This window comes from Carassius carassius, chromosome 31, assembly GCF_963082965.1.
Source record: "Carassius carassius chromosome 31, fCarCar2.1, whole genome shotgun sequence".
In the NCBI taxonomy this organism is placed as follows: Eukaryota; Metazoa; Chordata; class Actinopteri; order Cypriniformes; family Cyprinidae; genus Carassius; species Carassius carassius.
This window is the reverse complement of record NC_081785.1, coordinates 13,566,769-13,591,995: the sequence shown is the minus strand read 5'-3', so window position 1 is coordinate 13,591,995 and position 25,227 is coordinate 13,566,769. Positions and strand designations below refer to the sequence as shown.

Sequence of the window (25,227 nt, the reverse complement as noted above, 5' to 3'; positions counted from 1 at the left end):
CAGATCTGTGAATTTTGTTCTTCGGTGGATAATATACATGCGATACATGTTTACATGCAATAAAGGATAAATGAAGGGAAAAGAGCCGTACGGAAAAAAACTAAGGAAAACGAAAACACTTACTTCCTGACAACAAGTAGATGCCATTTGGATCTATAGCCAGACTAGTAACAGCATCCAAGTGAGCAACCATTGCATGGATGGCTTTACCTAAAAAAAAAGATTAATCCCAGAAATGAAACTTCAACAAATCTGACATTTTTGCCTCTGGATATTAGTGACTTCTGGCAAAATATAACTAAAACAAAAAATGTTTCATGAACAAACAGTGCATAATTAAATGAACTAAATAACTAATACAAAATGAGAATCTAAAAAAGCAGTTACATAAGAAATGAACATATGTTACATGACTGAATATAATATGAATATAATTCATATTGACAAACACAACAAAATTCAGACACACAGTAGTCTTTTTTTTGTACTTCTATTCAGCAAGGATGCACTGAATTGATCAAAATTTATAATGTTCCACAAGATTTCTTTCTGAAATGAATGCGGTTCTCTTGAATTTTCTAGTCATTCAAAAATCCAAGAAAATGTATCACAGTTTATAGAAACATATTAAGCAGCAATTTTTTTGTTAACTGTGATGATAATACTTGAGCATCAAATCAGCATATTCGGATGATTTTTGAGAGATCATCTGACACTGAAGACTGGAGTTTCTTCACATTTTTAAAATACAATAAAAAACCCACCTGATTTATTATCAAAGAACTTGATGTGTCTATCCTCGTGAGCGGTGACTGTGATTGGCAGGGTGGGGTGGGTGACTAACTTATTAATGTGATTGCCAAAAGGAATAGCTGCAACAATACAGAAGAAAGTAAACATCAGAAATCCAGTTTTCACATCCCTGTAATTTAATTTTCTGAACTATATTTTAAACAGTACATCACATTTCCACAAGTGCACTCTGATTTTTAGAACAAATGTGAAGGACATACTGCTCTCTCCCTGTGCGGAGAATACCAAGACGGGCTGTGATGTCTCTAGATCATAAACAACGACATCTCCCTTGTTGTAAGATGCCACCATATGAGCGGGATCACAGCCGTTGAAATCAATTGATGTGGGAACACCATGATCTGAAAAACAGAAATGAGTTTGCCAACATGTCAATCGATTACAGAATACTGCATACAAGAGACTTCACCCTCACTTCTGTCGGAGTTAAATGTGCTGAGACACGGTGACTTCTCCTGAGGGTTCCACAGCTTGATCGTCCCATCAGCTGAACACGAGAGCAGCCGGTTTTTGATTCCACTGTAAGCCAATCCCCACACAGCGTCACTGTGACCCAACAACGTACCGGCCAACACGCTGGGATCTGAGTGAAAGAGAGGACACACATAGAGAAGACACTAGTGATCAGGCAGGTTTCCTACTTTTAAGTTCTATCAAAATGATAAGTCATAAAAACATGGATTTCATCTTCTCACCATATGTGTCGTAAGGGTCTACATTAGAGCTGGGGATGTTCCACCACTGTATTGTTGAATCAATTCCACCACTAAAACACTGCTCGCCACTCGAGGTCACAGCCAATGAGAGCACAGGCCCACTGCAGCAACAGAACAAACAATATTAGTGTCCGAAAGTCCCAACAGATTACATTATTGTTGGTCCTAAAAAGTTTTATGAATGTAAATTCATTAGGTAGGAAAATATCAAATCAATTGTTTTTATTTTATTTTAACACATTTATAACATTAAACAACTTTTAATATAGCACATAGTTCTCATTTTAAGCAAAACATTTTTTCTTCAAGTCCTCAAGTGCTATCTGTAAGCAAAATGATTCATGCCTCAACTTTTTATGCCATGCTCTAAAATAATTGGAGTAGAATCTGTAAAAATAAAAACATGGTAAAGATTTGTTACACATTTAAATCCTTATCCATTAAATCAAAAACTGGAAAAGCAACAGAGCTTAAAATCGTTGTGGACAATGGTGGAGTCAAAATGAGTGAGAACCACTATTCTACAATGAGCAGGTCGCCCCCTGATGGACAGCATCAGGTTGACATCACATGACCAGCCCTGTCATACATATGACCAGCTACATTACTAACCATAATAATCAAGCCATCTGCTGGGACTTCAAGCACTCAATCAACAGCTAGACTGTTTATATATAATGCAGAAGTCAACTGCTTTCCACCAACAACAACATAAAAAGTTCTGGCAAGAAATCTCAGAAATGAATACAAGTAAACATCTGGACCAGTATGTGTCAGTATAGAGCACAGGTGTCAAAGTCAGTTCCACAGCCCTGCAGAGTTTAGCCAAGCCTGCAACCTTTAGTCAAAAAAGCTTAGCGGCTAATGCTTACTCTTTGCTTTGGCAGTAAGTGGGAAAGGAGACGAGACCCTTTTATTTATTTTTTTAAAGGATGTTAATGGAGATGCTTCATTCACTACGCTGAATAAACAGCTTTTTAGTTTAATTAATTGAAAGCCTATCGGCTAATCTTCAACATTTTACACTAAGCAATACTTTTTGATTTAACTATTTTTAGAGTTTTTACCAAATAAAATGCCGTTTTATAAGACGACGTCACTGACTTTTTGCGAAGGGTAAGATTCAGCTTACTGTATTTCTTTTTTTTTTTCTATGGTGACTGTAAACAGCGAAATTGACATAGAGGCTATAATGTGATTGGATATTAAAGGGGTCATATGATGTTGCTAAAAATAACATTATTTGGTGTAATGAAATGTTTATGCGGTTTAAGGTTCAAAAAACACATTATTTTCCAAATAATGTAAATTATTGTTTCTCCTATATGCCCCACCTTTCTGAAGCGCGTCGATTTTAACAAGGCTCATCGTTCTGAAAAGTGAGGTGTGTTCTGATTGGCCAGCTATCCAGTGCGTTGTGATTGGCCAAACGTTTCAAGCGTCTGACTGAAATGTTACACCCCTCAACATAAACTGTTATGGATGTCCCGGTCAGAACACCAGCATAACAAGACAAAAACAATAAAACCCATTACAAACATACAGTGGGGACATAATTACTGATTATAATGACTAATACTGTCTTTTTAAACGTTGCATTGCATATCGCGCCAACAGAGAGAGAAAAAAAAGGCATTCCTTCTTTCTCTGCATGACATTTGGGCGGCATTTGGAAATCTTCCCACATAGTGACAGAGATGTGGGGGTGTGTTTAAACAAGCCGTTTTAGGGGGTGTGGACAAGTCTTAACTTTTATAAAGAATATCTCTTTGGATTTAAGACTTTAGTCTTTGCACCTTTACAGATCTTCTTTATGCAACAAGAACTTGTAACACTCCAAAGAGAAAGCAAAAATTTAAATTGCATCATATGACCACTTTAAGGCACGTGATGCAAGTTGGCTGTTAGCTTTCTCCAGTAGTAAGTAATACAGACCCTCTCATCTCCCTAGTAAGACAAATGGTTAGAGAGCCGGACTAGTAACCAGAAGGTGCTGAACGGTGCTCTCTTCCACCCTCAATACCCATTGCCGAAGTGCCCTTGAGCAAGGCACTGAACCCCCAGTTGCTCCCCGGGTGCTGGATCTATAGCTGCCCACTGCTGTGTGTGTGTGTGTGTTCACTTTTCACTGCTGTGTGTGTGCACTTGGATGGGTGAAATGCAGAGCACCAATTCTGAGTATGGGTTACCATACTTGGCAAATGTCATGACTTTCACTTCCACTTCACTAAACTCTGCTGGGCTGCGGCCCTCCAAGGAGTGAGATTGACACTCCTGGTATAAAGTATTAGTGCACTGGGATGAATAAGGGCAAACAACAACAACAAAAATAAACTTAGCGAATGCATCTTTAAAAAGCTACCACATTTGGTCCGTGGGAACACATTCTCTGAAGTGTAACCATCTCATGCACAGGCCTTCCATAGGCCAGGAGAACACTACCTATCTGAACACATACAGCTGTGGCAATGCTTACATGTACAGTATCATCAATACCTTCACAACACTCTATTTAACACATTTAGGATAAACTCGAATGTTTTGAAACAAAGCAAAAAGCAAAAAAAGTGCATAAAAGATCAATTTTATGAAATGAATACTCACATATGCCCTCTAAACGTGTATATGGGCTCCACATCAAAAGAGGCACTTCTGTGAAGCAATATGAAACTTTGTTTAGTGGTTTGTTTGGAACATGAATGTTGCATGATAAAATCAATGTGCTTCTCGAGACATAATTTTGTAGACCAAAACCAATCCCAAGACATCCCTTTCCCTGGAAAGCCACAGCGAACACATACTTTTTGGCAGGAACTGTTTTCTGGAGGTTCCACAGTTTGAGGGTGTGGTCTTCCGAGACCGTGACCAACACCGGTTCCACAGGATGGAAGGCCAGGCCCCGCACTCCATCAAAGTGGCTTCGCAGGGTGTATTTGGGATTCCATGTCTTCCTGAACACGTTCTCATTGGCTGGCAGCTAAAAATAGAGGGAGAGGGGAGGGGCCATTGTAGAGGCATTTTAACAACTGTGAAATGAAACCTGGAGATTGCAGGTCGACTGACTGTGAAGCATTAGGATAGTTGTCCTATTAAAGCACACAGCAAACCGGCTTGGACAACTGAGGTCCTCTGTAACCTTTATACAGAATTAAACTAACAGGGCTCTAGACTAACCTTCTGCACTGGTGCACCTAAGAAAAAGTTAGGTTTACCCAAATTTTTGACCGCATTACATTTAAAACTTTTTTTTTTTTTTTAATTCGCTGTCCATATAGGCAATATTGACTTGAAGCCTAAATGATTAACTAACAATCTGGTCCACATAAAGTTCTTTATTTGAAGAACAATTCTTTAAGAAAGATAACTTACTGAAAAAGTGTTGGTGCTTAAAATGCTTCACTGAACTGAAAATTAAAATTACAAAATCTCAAGATAAATTCAATAAAAAGAAAACCTAAATTAAGCTTTAAACTGAACATCTCATGGCTCAATGTCTTATGGACTATCCTCGATTGCAGTCACATGCCCCTCGGATGGCCAACTCCTGTAGTTTGGTCTTCTTGATCTTTGGCCTTGGCTAAACCAGCTGGACACACACTTTCTGGCATCAAAATCTTCCCTCTACACTGATTCTGATCAGATCTTCCACTGTGTCTGAATGAAGGGATGCTCTAGTGGTCTGATTTGAACAGCTAAACAGTCCCTAAACATCTTCTACTATTGTTTCAGCTATTAAAATAGTTCAGTTTTGTATGTATTAGCAAAATGATTGTTTCATTTCGTTTTTTATTAAGTTAATTTAGAAAAACGTTTGGTGCATTTTTTGTTTGATAAATTAATAAAAGTTTAAGGATTTTTTTTTTTTTTAAGTAACGACCAAGCAGCCAACGGCAGACAATGAGCCTATGTTTGATCAATTTAACCTTCTCAAATCATCACGAGTTACCTAAAATAAAATCTATAGATATAAAACAGTTCAAGCATATAACAATGTTTAAACTTTAGACCCACATAACTGTGCGCTACACACTCTCAGAAAATAAAGTACATAATTGTACCTTTAGGGGTACAATGGCTTGTCACTGGGGCTATACCCTCAAGGGTATAGCTTTTGTACCCTTGGCACAGGGTTGGGAACCTATATGTACCTGTTTGACCCTCAAACATTGTTGATTGTACCTTGGGGGACAGAAATGGACTCTTACTGTACCCCTATTTCTGACAGTGTATCCAATAGTTTGTGCGGAGACGCTTCAGGAGATGTCAGCGTGATCACTTGCATTTTTTTCAGTGGATATGCCATCATTTTTGCTCATAAAGGTAAGAGTAACATTCATAACTAGAGCTGAAGATCTTTGCCCAAACCTGTCAGGTCCCATCGGGTCTTAATTTATATAATTTTACACAGGCTCGTTGGCCTATTACACATTGAAATTACACATTCTTGACAAAAGGCAAAAGAGCTGTGGGCGTGCGTAAATTTGAATAATGTCGGGCTGTAAACGGGTAAACTTTTAAAAAGCTGTCAATCAAAATGTACTTGTCGGGCTCGGGCCGAAAACTGTCGGGCTCGGGTCCTGTCGGACCTAACTTTTAAGGCCCGATAACAGTTCTATTCAAAACTGCTAAGGGTCTACTTTTATTTGTGTGCACTCACAATATCAACAAAACGTGCTTTCTGCCGTGTTGTCTTTAACAGGAGTACAAAAATGAACCGACACTCAGTGAAAACATGCCTCAAAGACATGATAAATATATCCATAGAAAGCTTTAAATGACTACTTCACGAAATAAAACAAATCGAAAACAAAAACAATCTGTAAAAGATGCAATGCTTATATTATATTTCAAACGGTACAATATCATAATTTTGCTCAATTCGGTATTTGCGCTGCAGTTTCGAAGATCACCGCTAGGTGGCAGTGCGATACCCAAACAGACGCGGGTCACTTGAAACCGGCAAAAAGTGACAACGGAGAAACAAGATGGATCAAACTGATCAAGCTAATTATACACCACCGCAATTTATAAACAAAGAAGGCAGGAGTGAAATATGGCATTACTTTGCCTACAGAGGTAATGAAAAAGGTGAAGCTACAGACGTGAATGCACCAATATGCAAACGCTGTTTGAAATCATGTGTCGCAACGGCGGGCAACACTTCAAATCTGGCTAAGCATTTGTCTGTAGCTCATCCTGACTTATTCAAGGAGTTCATAGATCGACAGGTGAGTCCATCATTCACCTGATTTGATTTAGACTTTTATTCACAACACTGATCAGCGCACACAGCCTACTTATAAGATACGGTAAACACGAAGGCTCAAATGTGGTTGCATGACACGCTGGAACCAATGAATGAAGTTTAGGTCTCATAATTTTTGCACTTTCAAACAATAATATATTAATTGAATTTGAATGAATAAAGAGATTAGCAATATAAATTTTAGTATTAGTGATACTAAAATAAATGACATACTACTATTTCTGCCGCTGTGGCAACCCCTAGAGGAATCAGCCGAGAGAGAGAGAGTAATAGTAGTAATATGAATATCACTAATATTAATGTTAGAATAACACTTTACAATTAAGCTACATTTGTAAACATTCATTAGGTAACCTGACCTAACAGTATTATAACATTTATTAATCTAGATAAATCAGTAAATATTATTTAAATATACTAATACTAGTTTAGCATGTTAACATTACTTTATGGAATGCATTAAACTTACTGTATATTCCCTGGCTTGGCTGTAGATTTTTTTTTTGTGGGTATGAACATTTTTATACTTTTGGTTTGTACATTTGGTGCAGCAGAGTTTCAAGCAGTGTTTTTTTTTTTTTTTTTATAAAATTGTTTCAATTTATTTAACTTTTGAGGCTGGTTATTGGTCACCTGTGGTATCAATTTAGTATCGATATTGAGGTATTAGATTCTGGTATCGTACCGAAGCCAAAATTGTGGTATCGAGCCATCCCTAATGAGGAGAGTGTAAGACAGGCAACTTCATCCTTGCCACACAGACTCAGAAAACACTAGTTTATTAGTAAATAATTCAAATATCTCCTTACTACCCCCCCCCCCCCCATCCCCCATCACATTTATGAGCATTACTTATGAAAATGAAAATTGGCCCAAAGCCTGGCTCGAGAGGCGTAAAAAAGGTCGTGGACCGCCGGACTCGGGCTGAAATGCAGGGCTCTAGTGTCTGTTGTTGAACCACAGGGAGACTTTCGGAGTCGCAAAGTCGTAAAGTAGAGGCTATTATTTATTTATGGCAGAATAGAATAGGAGCAGTAGTCTTTGTCAAGCTGGGGTACTTACATCATAGCTGTATTCACCCTCGTCATTGGGATTCAGATCTGCGAGTGCTCCAAGGCCCAGCACACTTTCCAACATGTCATCAGAGCCCATGATAAGGGACTTGCTCCCACCACGAGTGAATGGCAAAGTCTCAACTAAGAATAGGAAAGAGAAGAGAAGGGCCCAGTAAACAAGGTGCCACCCCTTGTAGTGAAAAACAGGACTTGAGTAAAAGACAGTTTAACACAAACACATCAGCAGTTCAATAACAAAATTTCAGCTTTAATATGACACCAGCCTCTGGTAATAACCTTAACTTTCGGTTCTAAAAATCGAGGTAATCAATTTCACTTCTAATAACTGATGTAGAGCAATTTAATATATATATATATTTAATGTTACTGCAACATATTATATTAGCTCTAAATATTTATACTTTCCAATAAATGTTTCATAAAATGCAATTTGTAAAAAAAAGTGTTTTTTTTCCTTTACAAATTTTGTATTATGCATTTTGTAATAGGCATTACTTTAGTATATAATAGTATTATGTATTATTTTTCTATATTAATTTCTATAGTTTTATCTTTAAAAAATTTTTTTAACCGTTTGTTAGAACCATACACTGTGCAACCCTTATAGATACAGTCATAAGAAAATATACAGAGCGCTTATGGTAAAAAACATTTTTTTACCAAAAATATATGTCCTATATATAGTGACATTTTCATAAACCTTAGTTTAGGAGTGGGTCAGAACAGACAGAATAGAGTAAGACAAAAAGAGTCAGAGATGAAAGCAGAAGTGAAGGTGTGGGATGGATGCAATGAGCTGATGTGTTTGACCCAGCTGGCTCTGGTCAGAGCAGTAAGAGAATCTCCTGTGCTGGAAGCTGTCAGGAATGCTGATGCAGCAACTGGCCTAATTATATAATTTCTACCACAGGGCCAGCGTGTGCCACAAAGCACTGACTGAAAGTACAGTCGTGGCCAAAAGTTTTGAGAATTACATAAATATTAGTTTTCAAAAAGTTTGCTGCTAAACTGCTTTTAGATCTTTGTTTCAGTTTTGTTTCAATTACATGACATTTATGCAAAGAGTCAGTATTTGCAGTGTTGGCCCTTCTTTTTCAGGACCTCTGCAATTCGACTGGGCATGCTCTCAATCAACTTCTGGGCCAAATCCTGACTGATAGCAACCCATTCTTTCATAATCACTTCTTGGAGTTTGTCAGAATTAGTGGGTTTTTGTTTGTCCACCCGCCTCTTGAGGATTGACCACAAGTTCTCAATGGGATTAAGATCTGGGGAGTTTCCAGGCCATGGACCCAAAGTTTCAACATTCAGGTCCCCGAGCCACTTAGTTATCACTTTTGCCTTATGGCACGGTGCTCCATCGTGCTGGAAAATGCATTGTTCTTCACCAAACTGTTGTTGGATTGTTGGAAGAAGTTGCTGTTGGAGGGTGTTTTGGTACCATTCTTTATTCATGGCTGTGTTTTTGGGAAGAATTGTGAGTGAGCCCGCTCCCTTGGATGAGAAGCAACCCCACACATGAATGGTGTCAGGATGCTTTACTGTTGGCATGACACAGGACTGATGGTAGCGCTCACCTTTTCTTCTTCGGACAAGCCTTTTTCCTGATGCCCCAAACAATCGGAAAGGGGCTTCATCGGAGAATATGACTTTGCCCCAGTCCTCAGCAGTTCATTCACTATACTTTCTGCAGAAGATCAATCTGTCCCTGATGTTTTTTTTTTGGAGATAAGTGGCTTCTTTGCTGCCCTTCTTGACACCAGGCCATCTTCCAGAAGTATTGGCCTCACTGTGCGTGCAGATGCACTCACACCTGCCTGCTGCCATTCCTGAGCAAGCTCTGCACTGGTGGCACTCCGATCCCGCAGCTGAATCCTCTTTAGGAGACGATTCTGGCGCTTGCTGGACTTTCTTGGACGCCCTGAAGCCTTCTTTACAAGAATTGAACCTCTTTCCTTGAAGTTCTTGATGATCCTATAAATTGTTGATTTAGGTGCAATCTTAGTAGCCACAATATCCTTGCCTGTGAAGCCATTTTTATGCAACGCAATGATGGCTGCACGCGTTTCTTTGCAGGTCACCATGTTTAACAATGGAAGAACAATGATTTCAAGCATCACCCTCCTTTTAACATGTCAAGTCTGCCATTCTAACCCAATCAGCCTGACATAATGATCTCCAGCCTTGTGCTCGTCAACATTCTCACCTGAGTTAACAAGACGATTACTGAAATGATCTCTGCAGGTTCTTTAATGACAGCAATTAAATGCAGTGGAAAGGTTTTTTTGGGATTAAGTTAATTTTCATGGCAAAGAAGGCCTATGCAATTCATCTGATCACTCTTCATAACATTCTGGAGTATATGCAAATTGCGATTATAAAAACTTAAGCAGCAACTTTTCCAATTTCCAATATTTATGCAATTCTCAAAACTTTTGGCCACGACTGTAGACAGTGATTTTTGTTAACAAAATACCACTAACATTCCAAGTATTCTGTACCGCTATGACAGCTTTGACTTAAGCCATCATTCACATTGATGTACGCCTACTATGGTCGTCTAGACACACTAGTTAAAAAGTTTGGGGTCTACAGATCTGAAACAACAAGAGGGCAAGTAATGACAACAAAATATTCCTGTCTGGGGGGGGAAGTAGTATTTTAAAGGCACAATATGTAAGATTTTTTTTTTTTTTTACTAAAATATACAAAAACTTCTAGAAGTGTTATATATTTTGCTGACTTTTTTTACTTATACAAAACTTGTCAAAGAATGTTTAAATCCAGAGAAATAAACAATTTTATCTGGTGACACGGACCGTGTCCTTAGTGTAATTGTGTCGCCTGCCAATGACGTCATACACCCTCGATTTTGACCGCACATTATAATAGAACTTTCTAATGCATTTAGTATAATAAAACAGCACTACCCACATACATATGAACGGAAGTGGTCGACTGTGGCATAATAAAAGCTCTGCTGCCTTCGAGCCGTGTACCATGCTCGTTCAGCGGCTTCGTTTCGCTTCTCCCTGCTTCATTCTGGGACGTTAATAAATCATTAGCTCATCCATGAACATGATTTCTGCCCGAGTCCTATCGGATTGCTTTGGTTGTCGGGATGAAGATGACAATTACCACAGGGTTTAAATAAATAATAAAAAATCCTGAGCCTGAACTTTTTTCCGGTGGGGCAGCACATGCAAAGCATGCAATGACTGTGACAACTTTGACATTTGAAAGGATACTATGTCAAAGTTATTGCGTTCCTTATTCAAACTGATTTTCTTTTTCATGTATATACGGTTGACCTGAAGAATGAAAGCACTTGGAAGATTATGAGCTATAACACTGCTTATCAACACTAGGGGTGTGACAATACACTTAGCTCACCAGATGAGACAAAATACAGATACTTGGTTCACTAGAACGTGACAATATTTTAATACTATTTTAAATATATTTTCAATGACAAAATATTTGTCATATGCCTCCAAGTAAATATGAACATAACTAACTTAAAGGGTTAGTTCACCGAAAAATTTACATTATGTCATTAATGACTCACCCTCATGTCGTTCCAAACCCGTAAGACCTCCGTTTATTTTTGGAACACAGTTTAAGATGTTTTAGATTTAGTCTGAGAGCTCTCAGTCCCTCCATTGAAGCTGTGTGTATGGTATACTGTCCATATCCAGAAAGGTAATAAAAACATCATCAAAGTAGTCCATGTGACATCAGAGGGTCAGTTAGAATTTGTTGAAGCATCGAAAATAATTTTTGGTTCAAAAATTAGAAAAATTACGACTTTATTCAGCATTGTCTTGTCTACAGGGTCTGTAAACAATGTTTAAATCCATAAAATGTTTATATTTGGCCACATGCAGAAACTTTTATTTTGAAATGGTGATGTACAATACATGGAATATTTAGACATAGGTTGACGTATTCTCTTGTGTTGGTAAAGGTTTAGAAATTATTTACTTTACAAATCTAGTGGGATAATGCACAATTTTTCCAGATGAACGTTAAGCAGTTCAAATTCATGACCTATAGGCCCTACAGAGGAAGAGTTTAGCCCCTTTCACACATACAGTCTTCACTGGTGAATTATTGGTAAGTTACTATTAATAGATCATGTGTGAACTAGGGTTGGCCGATGTCTTCAAATTCAGGGTTGGGCAATGTCTTCAAATTCAGCATCGGACGATGTCAGTGAAACATCGCGATGGACAATGACATTGGCAGGGGGATTGGGGGGAGGTGTGCCCGAAGCGTGAATCCTTATAAGGGAAAACAACTAACAATTCCTAACACCGTAACAGTGTAAATACTATAGAACCACTGATCTATAACAGAGATTCATTATATACAGTTTATTATACGTTGAATGCTTGAATCTGACTGGCTGACGAACGTTCTGAGGTGTGCAATTATTTTCTGGGAAACGCACGGCGAATGTAGTGATGTCTATCAGCCATCGGCTAAGTCAACCCTAGTGTGAACAGGACCATTTCAAAAATCCCGGTAAATATGTTCTGCCAATCATTTTGTTCTTATGGAGATGATATGATTACTCTGCGCTGTTTACAAAGTTATTCTATGTAAATATGCGCTAGATGGACATCTTTGACCATTGCGCCTCACATGCTTTTTGTCACGCTTCTCCATTCATCAGGGCTGTGACTCTGCAGTTGGATACCATTATGGGCATCTCGTGTTTATAAGAGCAAAACATTCTGGCTGGCTAGTAATGTTAGGTTGGTTGAGAATGAAAACTGCTCCTCTTATACTATTGGTAGGCGAACTCATGGACTCGAAAGTGATATCCAATCAACAAGATTTTTTTTTTTTAAATGTAGGATTTTTTTTGCACGCCAGAGATCCAGGACGGTGCCGGAGAACATTATGTCCTGCTCCCATGATTCCACACTCAGTCACGGCCTCATCAAACTACGCCTTTGTTTCTTTTGAATACATGCCCTCTAGCTGTGAAAACATACATATTGTGCCTTTAATTGCAGGTCATATTTTAACACATGATAATAGACCTGCAGGCATTGCTATATCATCAAACACTCCTTTTGAGATGTGCCCTACTTCATTACAAATCTTTAATCTATACAAGCAAGTTTTTCCGCGCAATTCTGAGTTTATCTCTCACTATCTGCAATTTATTTAGAATTGAAAGAATTTAATTTTTTTTAAACAATGATTCATGTTTATGAAATCAATTTTGTATATTTAAAGTGGGCAAGCACTCATTTACCCCACTCAGTGCCGTCTCCTGAACTCCGAGCCTCCCCGGCACCTTCTCCATCCTCTGCATTTACCAAAAAGTCAAACTCCTTCAGTGCCTCCTCTGTGTCGGGGTCATCCGGTAAGTCGGAAGCTAAACCTTCATTTCCGACCTGGAAAAGTTATCATCATAGGATACATTACATAAACAATCATACTGAGAACAATAACTAACAAAAATTGTCACGCACCTTTATTTTATGTTTCTTTATTCTACGTTTATTATTCCTGTCAGGCACATCCTCCATTGTATCCCCCTCATCATCTTCCTCTTCATCACTATCGTCGGCATTTTCTAAAAAATTAAATGTCTCCAGAACCTCTGGATTCCTGTTAGACCAAAGGCATCATGAGAAATGCTTTACAACAGCTAACATGGAAATCTTCCCTTTAACTTTTATATTAATCTACCACATAAATCAAGCCAAAAAAATTCAAACGATATCTGTACCTTTTTATGTCTTGTCCCTTTCTTTTAGCTGGAGACTCTCCTCCATTGAGAATTTGCTCTAGGTTCTTGGTTTCCACAGAACCGTTCTGCTCGGAGCCTGACAGCCCCAGTAAAGACCGCACTCTCTGCGACCGGACATCCAGTATTGTGTCCGTATAACCTACTTCTTGAAGATATCTTAAAGGACAGGTGAAGAGAGGTATAAAGACAGTCAGAACAGAACTCAGACAATCATAAGCAAGCCATGAGCGGACGACGCAGGTGCCCATGAACTGAGCCGGACTGATACTTTCACACCCACATAAGAAGCATAAACTACTTACTGTCTGAGGAGTTGCCTGCCCTGTTTCCACGTTAACTGGCTGTTCTGAGGTATAGCCGAGACCTCTGTATCTTTGGTATCTTGTTTAAGAAACAGGAAAAGAAAAAAAACTACATTAGTGAATACAGAACGAAACATACATGTATATACACGTACAAAAGATTGGGGTCAGTTATTTTTTCTTAAAATTCCTACTTTTATTCAGCAATTTTTTTTCTTTCAAATAAATGCTGTTTTTTTTATTAAAACATGCATCACAGTTTCCACAAACACATTAAAGGGTTACTCCACCCAAAAAATTTAATTTTGTCATTAATCCCTTATCCCATGTCGTTTCAAACCTGTTAAAGCTTTGTTCGTCTTCAGAACACAATTTAAGATATTTTGGATGAAAACAAGGAGGCTTGAGACTGTCCCATAGACCAAGTAAATGCCAAGTAAATAACAGTGTCAAGGTCCAGGAAAGTATGAAAAGCATTGTCAATAGTCCATCTGCCATCAGTGATTCAACTGTAACGTTATGAAGCGACGACAATACTTTTTGCACAACAAAAATAATGACTTTATTCAACAATTCCTTTATTCAATTTATAAAAAAAAAGTATCTTTGTGGTGTGGCTGATACAGAAGAGCATAAGCCATCTGTGTACAGCTCAGATTTCCCAAATTGGCGCTATGCTGATTTGGAGAGACACAGAGAAGAGGAATTGTTGAATAAAGTCGTTATTTTTGTTTTCTTAGTAAACTAAAAGTATTCTCGTCGCTTCCTATTGTTACGCTTGAATCACTGATGGCAGATGGACTATTGACAATGCTTTTCATACTTTCCTGGACCTTGACACTTATTTATTTGGCAATCTATGGGAAAGTCTCAAGCCAACTGGTTTTTATCCAAAATATCTTAAATTGTGTTCTGAAGATGAACAAAGCTTTTTACGGGTTTGGAACTACATGGGGGTAAGTGAATGACGACACAATTTTCATTTTGGGTTGGAGCATCCCTTTAAGCAGCATGACTGTTTTCAACACTGATAAGAAATGTTTCTTGAGCAGCAAATCAGCATATTAGAATGATTTCTGAAGGATCATATTACACCAAAGATGACTGTAAATTCAGCTTTGCCATCATAGGAATATATTACATTTTAAAATATATTAAAATAAAACAGTTACTTCAAATTATATTTCACAATATAGGTTAACTATTTTTACATTATTTCTGATTAAAAGAAATGCAGCCTTAAGAGACTTCAAACCTTAAAAATTGTTTGCCCACCCGAAACTTTTGAATGGTAGTGTATGTACAAATTTTCAAAAGTAGGATGTGTCCACTTACCTGATTCAAAGCTAGGCATTTTCATTTCACCTTGATTAAGTTCTGTCCCATATTTTAATTTATGGTATTTTGCTCTGGTAACAGAAGAAAGAATCTTCGTTAAAATGCATAATATTTGTATGTATACGCAATGTTATATAAAAAGAAATAAATAAAAACACTACAAACCTTTCTTGCTTTAATGCATATTCTAACATTTTTATTCTTCTAACAAGGTCATTCTTTAAATTTTCTTGACCCTTCCTTTCTCCTTGGAGGAATGCTATTCGGGCCTGCAAGACAAAAAAGGAGGTCAAAAAGGTTAAACTAGTGTTTATATATTTTAGCTAAGTTGACAACTTGTGAATTGAATGTTATGAGAAAGACTTGGCACCAAAATAATATCGAGTAGGGGAACTATGATGTCACTTTGTAGGCCAATCGGCTGTCAGCATCACACTGGTCCACTCGACAAAGAGCCAATAGGATTTTTCCATAGACTTCTGAATTATCATAAAAAATAAGCTCTGTGTTCAATCATAGTTCATGATACTTGCACGTTTTGTCCATCAAGATAATGATCTTCACAAAATAATATAACTTATGAACTAAAAAGCTAGACCTAGGCTATAGACAAGCTACATCATGGTTGCTCGCCTTAAACGTCACCCACATCATGCTTCCCATAACTTTTTTCTCTTTTTTTTTTCAGAAACATGTTCAGTGAAAAAGATTTACTCTGTGGATAAATTTTAATCCATGTTACATGAATCTTTTAATATAAAAACTGGAGTACATACAAAACTACAGCCAAACTTAAAACTGAAATGAAACATTAATAATAAATAAGTAGTGAATAAATTAACTAATCATAACTAAAGCACATATGAAAGCATGTATTTCTGTACATTTCGAAATAAGGTGATTTAAAAGTAAATAAATCCTTACTAATATGAATTTTAAAAAAAGGGCCTCCACGTAGCATTCAATAAAATTCTAGTACATTTAATCTATTAAATAGCCAAGAGAGAGCAAGTTTTTGGATATGGTAAGATTACATTTCATTTAGTTAATAAAGTACCACATTTCAGTGGTCAGTTACAGTGGTTACACAAAATGTTATTAATCCTTGCTTCTAGAAAATCCTCAAACTTTCTGCTTTCTAACAGCTTCATGTGGTCGTAAACATTTAATTTTAGCATGGCTTTAAGCACTATTAAAGTGCTTCATAAAGTTGCATCATTAAAGTTTCACTTTCACCGTGACCACGTAAAGCCAGTGAATGTGGTGTTTACATGGAATAATCGAGATATAGCCTTCATTAATGTGGCTTTGTTCTGGTTTGCCGGTTTCTTTTCTTAAATCTTCTAATTTTGCAGGTTTATTTTATTATCTTTCACTTTTTAAATCGCAATTCTCACTGTGTGTGGTAAACATGTGAAGGGAAACGAAAGATTTCATGAATTAAGAATTCATTCGATTTATTAATTTGTTACCTTATTTCAGTTAAATCATGGGTTATTTAGGGAATAAAATTAACAAAACATGGACAATAGTCACAGATTAATAAGTCGTAGGAACGAATTAACAAGTTGTAGGAATGAATAGTCTATCTATCCCGCAGCCCTGCAGAGCACAGTTATCTGATGAAATATCTTCATGTTTCATGTTGAATAACTTTTGTGTTGTTTCTATTTTAATGTACTTTTAAAGTTTAAATCACATGAAAAGCTTAATTAGTACACTGTGAATTAATGATGATGCATTTATATATGGTCACTGTCACTCACAGCCGCTCGCATGTGTTGAGCGCGCATTAGCCGCACGCAGCCCAATATTATGGCGCTTTTCCACTACACAGTACCAGCTCGCCTTGGCTCTGTTTGGTTTTCCACTGTGTAAAAGTTGTACCTGTACCGGCTTCCAGGTACTTTTTTTCGTACCACCTCCGGCGAGGTTCCAAGCGAGCTGAGGCGATACTATAATGTGACGTGAAAACATAGCAGACTGCTGATTGGTCAGAGAGAATCGTCACTATTCACTGCGTCATCATTACACTCCTGTTTTTTTCAGCAGTGTTTCGTTTTGCTGCCCTCAGGCTCTCCTGAAACAACGTTTGTCTTCTTGCTGTGAGAAACAGCCACATCCCGAGGGTGTGTGTCGCGTAGAAGATTACGTCACGGCAGTTTCCTGCAGCGTCGCTATGACAACCAGGTACTATTGTGGAGGTACTATCTGCAATGGAAAACGGAGCGAAAAGCGAGCCGAGCCGAGCTGGTACTGGTAATGGAAAAGCGCCATTACATCGGTTAACCGACCATCGACAGCCTTAATCAATCAATCTCTTAACGACAATTAAACGATCACTGATTAATCGTTTGCATCCCTAGTATATACTTTATTAAAACTAAAAAAAAAAAAAATGTTTTCAAACTCCCATTCATAAAACCCACTGACTCTGGGAGGATGGAACCGGAAATGCTTAAATGCTAACTCCCTTCTGGGTTTTTGCCTACAAATTGAATTCATAGTTCCCCCACTCTATACTAACATGAATAGCGATGCCCTTGTCGACATCCCACAAGAGTAAACATTTAGTGCAATATACGTTTGTAAACAAATCGTTTCATTGGTGCAGTTCTTTTTAATGAATCAGTCACATCGATTGACGATTCAGACTGAATGAAGGCCAGAAACCAGTTTTAATTGGCTAAAGTTGCCCTGGAAAATCAGACCAAAAAAAGAAAAAAAGAAAAAGAACACACAGATCTCTGATTTTCTAAAGAGGAACAAACACAAGGCCACTGGCGGGCGATGACCCAGAGGAACAGAGCTCTATAGAGGAGGTTAACATTAGCAAATGAGAGCAGCTGTGCAACTTGACCCCTCTTAAAGGCCAGGAAGTGAATGAGAGGAGGCTAGGGGAGGGGGTATTTATAGACAACCCAAACCCTCAACCTTTACTGGAGAAAAAAAAGCTCTTGCAGGCTCTCACGACAACTTTATGTGTTTGGCAGGTAAACTAGAGAGGGACATCCTTTGTGGTTTTCACAGAAACAGGAAAGGTGAGGTGGTCTTCCATCATACAATATTTTCCTAAAATCCATAATGACAGATAGAAACATAGGGTTTAATACAACTTGTTAAATGAAAGTGAAGTTCCAAATTTTACTTTAAAAAAACGTTAGTTATGGGCATTTCATTCTGACTGGTAAAACATAGCACAACCAAGCAGGACAGTGAGAGGCCAGTCCATTGATCGAGTCAACACTACCTTCACCTCATGAACTAAAATATTTAACGGTCAAACTCAAATAACTGACAAGCAATATAGCTGAGAAGCATTGTGTAATACTTTGTAAACCGAAATAGGTCCCCCAATGAAGTAACGGGAATAAATATAGTAACATAACAACTAGGGCTGTCAATTAATTTTGTGAAAATGTTTACTTTATATTACTCAAAGACTTGTATCCAATGAAACTACCCTAAGAAAATGTAGAACATATAGGATTAAAAATGAATTCTGAGCAAATCAAAATACAATGCCCACAATATAATATTCAGTGTTGGGCTGCAGTCATCTGCAGAACATCTTCATCTCAACTTGAAAGTTTATATTCCTATATCTCAGCTTAATTAAACAATTATATATTGTATAAATTTTTTTTTACAAAACTAATCTATAAAAAAATATTGGAATTTGTGTATTTTAATTATACCAGTCATGTTTGTGGTTTTTCATCATTATACAGTGTTTAAATAAATATTCAGAAACGCATGCAGAGCTACTTTTTGCCTTTTTCTCTGTCTAACATTTATTAAAATGCAGATCAAAATAGAATAGGCCCATACCCTGAATAAGGATAAATTATATTGGAACACATACACAGATGCATGTTGCTTTTACAGTAGTCAGCGCCAAACAACAGGCAAATAAAATATAAACTGAGCTTACAAAAGTGATTTGGTCAAGATTAGTGAGGGATTTTCTTTTCTTTTGTTCTTTGATTAACATTAATGACTGGTGGCAGTGGCTGCTGTCAATGCACCGATCCAATACACCCTCGTTTTCTTTCTCAACTCAACTCTTGACTATGGGGCTATGTAAAATATTTTTTTCAAACTTTACTAGGTTTACCATTTCGTCCCCTTGGAATTATAAGGTTCTATCTGACATTTTTGTCAAAATTGAGTTATTCACATATTCTTATTCCGTCTCAACGTATTTACATTAGGAGATAGATTTTTTTTAATGTGGTGTACATTATAGGACTTTTTATAAAAAATTAAAAAAAAAAAAACAAGGTTCTATCTACACAGTCGAATGGAACACAAAAACTTTGAAGCTCAATATCTCAAAACTACTCGGAATGCAGATAGAACCTTATAATTCCAAGGGGACGATTTGTTTTGTTTTACCCAATAATGTCGATAATTGTCTGTTACCTGACTGTTGACATCAACATTGCGATACTTACGAGACATCGTCGAGATATGATAATATCGTTCAGCCCTACAATCCACCCCCACGTTCACAGCACTGGAATCAATGTGTGAGGTCACTCCATTGAGATGCCTCACAGGCAGCCCGGGGGAAACATAGTGAGATCACTGGCCCAAACTAGAGCCTTACAAAAGAGCAAGCTGCAGCGCGTGGGGCAAGAATAGCCCTCACCGACGCATGACACATTCCACCATACAGTTGTCAGATTAATGAGTTAACAGCAGCGAACATTACAAGCTAATGACCATTTTACGAACTGTCGACTAACCTGTCGTCTGACATACTATCTCACGAAAGATGTTCGACTAATTTCTTTGAAATAAACTGTACTGGATGAAGACAACTTTTAAAAGGCCACTAAATAGTAAGTTGACTGTCAAAAGTGCTGGTTGTGCACAAACTCTGTAGCGCTATGAAAAAATAGTTCTGTTTGAACATTGCTCGGTTTGTCCAACCGATGGCAGATGTGGGAAGAGACGGGAAAACTATTTGTGCAATTCTGTTATGTTGACACGCTTCAGAAGAACAACCTGCATATCATGAAAATATCTTTTTCAACATCTCTTATTTTATACATCATCCAAAACCTATGTCTATACACTACTGGTCAAAAGTTTGGGGTTGGTAAGATTATTATTTTTTTTTTTCATATTCTCACCAAGGCTGCATTTATTTGATCATATAGTGAATACATTAAAAACAGTAACATTGTGAAGCTACTAATGTTTAAAACAACTGGTCTCAATTGAAATATATTTTAAAATTGATTTTTTTTCATGAAGCTGAATCTTCATTACTACAGTTTTTGATTTCACATGATCCCCATAAGCATATGCAGATTTTTGCGCTTGAGAAACATTGATTATAAAAAAAAAAATGTGGTTGTGTTGCTTTTTGTGGAAAAATATTTTTTTTTGTGGAAATAGAAATCTTTCGTTACATTTTTTCGTACACGGATCATGCAGGATATAAATGCACTTAACAAGATCGCACAGCTGGATTCAAAGTCCTTGAAATCCTTCAAGGTTTGTAAAATACAATTTTATTTATTTAGGTTTAAATTATAAAAATGTGTATTTGCTCAATGTTGACGATAAACTAATAACATAAAAGCAATCATTATAACACCTTTTTGTCTAACTTAATTTCTGTGTTTAACAGTTCTATCGGTTTATTAGACACAATTCTATCTGTATTAGACAGAACTGTTAAACGGCGACAGCAAACATGAAGAGGGAGAATGTGAGCGCTGTGTGCTATATTTAAAAAATGCCAAATATACCTTGGCGATATATCAGTCGAACAATAAATATAAATGTCTTTACGGTCACTTTTGATCATTTTAATTTGTCCTAACTGAATAAAGTGTTTCTTAAAAAAAAAAAAACACTTATTAACCCCAAACCTTTGAACTGTATTGTATTACAATTAAGAAAATTTACTTTAATTTATAAACCAATCAGACATTCTCTCGAGCCTGCAATTGTGCTGAAAAGAATCTGTAATCATCTCTACAAAATCTCAAAAAACCAGCTGGAATATATAAAAACACTGGCACAACAAATTAAAATGAAGTCTTTGCTCACACTGCTGCTCTTGTACAATTATTCACTTCATTGCCTGATTCAAGATCCAAACTATTCAGTGTGTAAGCAAGTAAGTTATAGTTTAATCAGACTACTAAGTGAGAGCAAAGTCATCTGCAGCATTAGTCATAATGATTAAAGTTGCATCAGGGACTGACTGAATGGTCACTGTTTCGTTGGTCTAGCTTCCTCTTTTGTTAATCGAGGACTCATTTTCCTAAGTTGCAAATGGTTATAGCATTTCACGGCAGTCCAACACGAGCTGACACTGCGGTCGAGAAATCTGAGAAACCACAAACACAAAATACTGATGATAACGATGAACTAAATAAAGGGTGAGTAGCAAGAAAAGTAAAAAAATAAAGGAAATTTGAAAGTCCTTTCCCATAGCAGGCCTGGTAAATGTGTGGGTGATATTCATTTCAACTCTACAAGGGTTTCCTCAAAACATCTCCATTTGTCCAACATGGCCCATATCATAAATAAGTTCTCTGAAAGTCAGGAGATCATAAAACACCCCCATCATGTCTAGTTGTCATAGTCTTGTGTTACAATTTAATTTGACCAACTCAAAAGTTCTCCAACTAACAAACATGTAACTTGAAGTGATCAGATTACTACTTGGTTCATCCCTGTAATGGGATACATGCATTAAGATCTGAATATTAATGAGCCGAGTCTGAATAAGTGGAGCATTAAACCATTAGAAATTCACCGTACCATGTTTTTAATGATCGAGCACACATCAATAGCATGAACACAGTGTATTAATTCTGGACTAACTTGGCTAGACCTACATTTTTGGGTGATTCAGTTTCATTCTCACTTCCTAAGCAGTGCGAAGGGCTGGCTAGTGTTGGTCAATATGCTCCATAGTCATATCATCAGTATGCGAGATTGCCAAAATACGATATTATCATGCTAATTTATTGAATTATCTACTTCGTTTCATAGCCGGAGAGTGAACCAACTCCAGGGTAAGGCTAAAAGCAGCTTAATATTACCGTAATCTATTAACAACACTTTTTAGTCAAGTAGCATATAGATGTCATGTCATAAAATATTTTAATATGACTGAAAATATGTATAACATGATAATTTAATAAAAACACTGAAAGTTCCTAATTATAATGCTTACTTTTTCTCAGCTACAGAAACAAGCACAGAATATTTAGATTATTAAAGAACATCATCATTGCACAAAAGGTTTATAACCTGACAGGCTCTATACAGAGCGGCACGAACGCTAATGCACAGCCCGAGTGCAGAATGATGTGCTTGAAGTAACATGGAGTCACAGCGCAACTCGTAGAAAAGTTCAAAGCACAAAGGGAAGAGCTTTGGATGCGTAGTGTATTATATATGTGACAGAGTCTTTTCTTTGAACAGTTTCAAATTTCAGTTACTGTGCGTGTGAATAACAAATCATAGTGCTCTCTGCAGTGCACCAGTATTGTGATCTAACATGATACGATTGTCTATCGGCACAACTGTAGTGCTGGCAGGTAATATTATGGAACACTGTTGTGTTAAAACCCCATTGCAAGTGTCAACAGAGTGAGGAGGGCTAGTACATATGGCCAGGAACAGCTGGCTGCTCACAGCCCCAAGCAGCTCTCTGATGCTTGCTGGGAATCTCTGTCACCTACCAGATTTAAAGATCAGCAGAACAGCATTTCAGCTGCGTACACTGAACACAGACACTAAAAATACTCTGTGCTGTGGGAGAAAAATAGCTGAATGAGGGGACCCTAAGGGTTTAATAATAGTACAATGGAAATATACTGAAAATGTAATAGTACAATATTTATACAAGCAAAATGTGTATAAACCAAACCAAATAGCTCATCTGAAGCAGAAATGCATATTTCAGTTAGAAATAAACTGAATGAAACTATTTAAGAAAGTGTAATATTGTTACAAAATGATTCATTAAAACTGGATGTAACTACAATATCCCAATTCCAAAAAATACAACATTCACCATTATACAAAAGTTAGTTCTGGTCATCACATTTGACTGGTTAGGGTTAGGCTATGGCTTACACCGTTTTGTCAGATATACGAAATTTCAGAACAAAGTACGTGAGTTACAAAGTGGAAGCAAAGTGACTATATTTGACAATATTTGTTAGTGAAGAAGTAGTACACAAACTACTTGTCTTCTTGTTTCAAATAGAAGATATTTGATGTTAATAAATTGTCTTTTCCAGTGCTGTTATTGTTGACTAAAACTGAAAGTACAACTATTACAATTATTTTTGTTTATTCCAATAAGGAAATCAACAATAGAAATGTTGCCAACTACCTGAAATAAAATAAAAGTTTAAACTGAAGTACTAAATTGACCAACTAAAGCTGAAGTAAAAATAAAGCTAGGCTAAATAGAAAAAACAACAATAACTAAAACAGTAACAAAACTACAAAAATAACAAAAACTAAAATAAAAATGAAACCTGAAAATATAAAAATCACAGGCAATTCAAAATGGTAATAAAAACAATAAGCAATGTAAATATTACTAAAATAGCACTGCTTTTTAAAAACTGCTGAATCGAAGCTGAAAAATACTGTTGAATATCTGTGACTGAGTAAGTGTGACTGTGAATTGTTTAGCAATGATTGATTTCAGTCGGAACTTGTCAGATTTTAACATTTGAAGGAGGTAATGGCAGAGATTTATAGACATTCGTGAAAGTTACAATTTGACGAAAATAAAACCTGCACTTGACAAACTAACATGACTCTGAAGATGGTGCTTGACCTACAAACCCTGAGCTAACCCAGATAACACTAATCAGGCCCCTTCCCCGTGTGACAGCTCAGGACATCTCTGCTAGCAGCTATGCCTACGAAGCCCAATAAACTGACAAGAAGAGTTTCACATCAATTAGAGCCAGACATTGTCAAAGCAGAACTAAACAACTAGCCATTACCATAACATTAGCGAAGTCTCCTACACGTACAAAAGAAGCTAAATGCATGAAGAGCTCCTGATAGTGGACACAAACATCTGCCCATAAGGCTGGAGAATCAAAACATTCATATTTAATAAAGATTCATGATTCGATATGGTTTAACTGTTAGAATGAATTGGTCTGCTGTATGTTGTTCAGTGTGCTTCGGATGATTTGGTGGCAAGTGAAGATCTGAAGCATGGAATGTGGAGCAGATAAACAAGACCAACTTTTTCTGAGAAAACCTGGATGGTATGAGTGTGGGAGAGCACAAGCTGACTTCCTCTGAATAATGAAAAGTGCCCATTAAGTTTGAGCTGGAAGTCATCCTCAAAGTATGTCACCGAACAAGTCTGTACAGGGCTGGTGAAAACTGCTCGGCCTCCGAAGGGAAGACTGTTTACATAACGTAACCAGCTGCTTTCCTCATTCGCAAGACGATAAACTGACACTCTCAGCTCTAGTAGGCCTTAAAAATATGACCGCTACACAAACACAGGTAACATAACACTTCAAGTAATAGTTTACCCAAAAACAGTAGTGTTGCAATGTATAAAACACAGCTCACACAAAATAAAACAAAAAATGAACTAAGATGCCTGTTTGTCTTGTGGAGATATTTATCAAAATGTCTTCTTTTAAGTCCCATAGAAGTATGTATGTGGGTCATACAGGTTTGGCAACACACTAGGATGGCAATTTTGGTTTTTGAGTACACCATTCCTTTAAGAACAAGTTATTGCAGCTGTTAAAGGTTTGGCTGTCAAAACCTGCATACACAATACCGGTCAAATGGTTTTTGTGTCACACATAAAGTCTGGTTTGGTAAAAACATCAGGGTGAATAAATAAATATGACGGTGTTATATATTTGCTGATACATTCAGATATTTAAATAAGGCGAATGATCCATCAGAAACA

General features: G+C 37.1%; 1 protein-coding gene across 1 annotated transcript in view; it reads right to left on the bottom strand.

The window, feature by feature from the left end:
• LOC132111595 (striatin-3-like) overlaps positions 1-25,227 on the bottom strand; it is a 28,460-nt gene that overhangs the window by 1,864 nt on the left and 1,369 nt on the right. Inside the window, exons 2-15 of the mRNA XM_059519037.1 lie at positions 15,447-15,550; positions 15,279-15,352; positions 13,944-14,022; positions 13,621-13,797; positions 13,361-13,499; positions 13,141-13,282; positions 7,858-7,991; positions 4,331-4,506; positions 4,134-4,181; positions 1,509-1,630; positions 1,229-1,396; positions 1,014-1,154; positions 765-872; positions 124-210 (exon numbers count right to left, since the gene is read on the bottom strand). Of these exons, the coding sequence (XP_059375020.1) occupies positions 124-210; positions 765-872; positions 1,014-1,154; positions 1,229-1,396; positions 1,509-1,630; positions 4,134-4,181; positions 4,331-4,506; positions 7,858-7,991; positions 13,141-13,282; positions 13,361-13,499; positions 13,621-13,797; positions 13,944-14,022; positions 15,279-15,352; positions 15,447-15,550 (1,699 nt within the window). The remainder of the gene's footprint in view (positions 1-123; positions 211-764; positions 873-1,013; positions 1,155-1,228; positions 1,397-1,508; positions 1,631-4,133; positions 4,182-4,330; positions 4,507-7,857; positions 7,992-13,140; positions 13,283-13,360; positions 13,500-13,620; positions 13,798-13,943; positions 14,023-15,278; positions 15,353-15,446; positions 15,551-25,227) is intronic.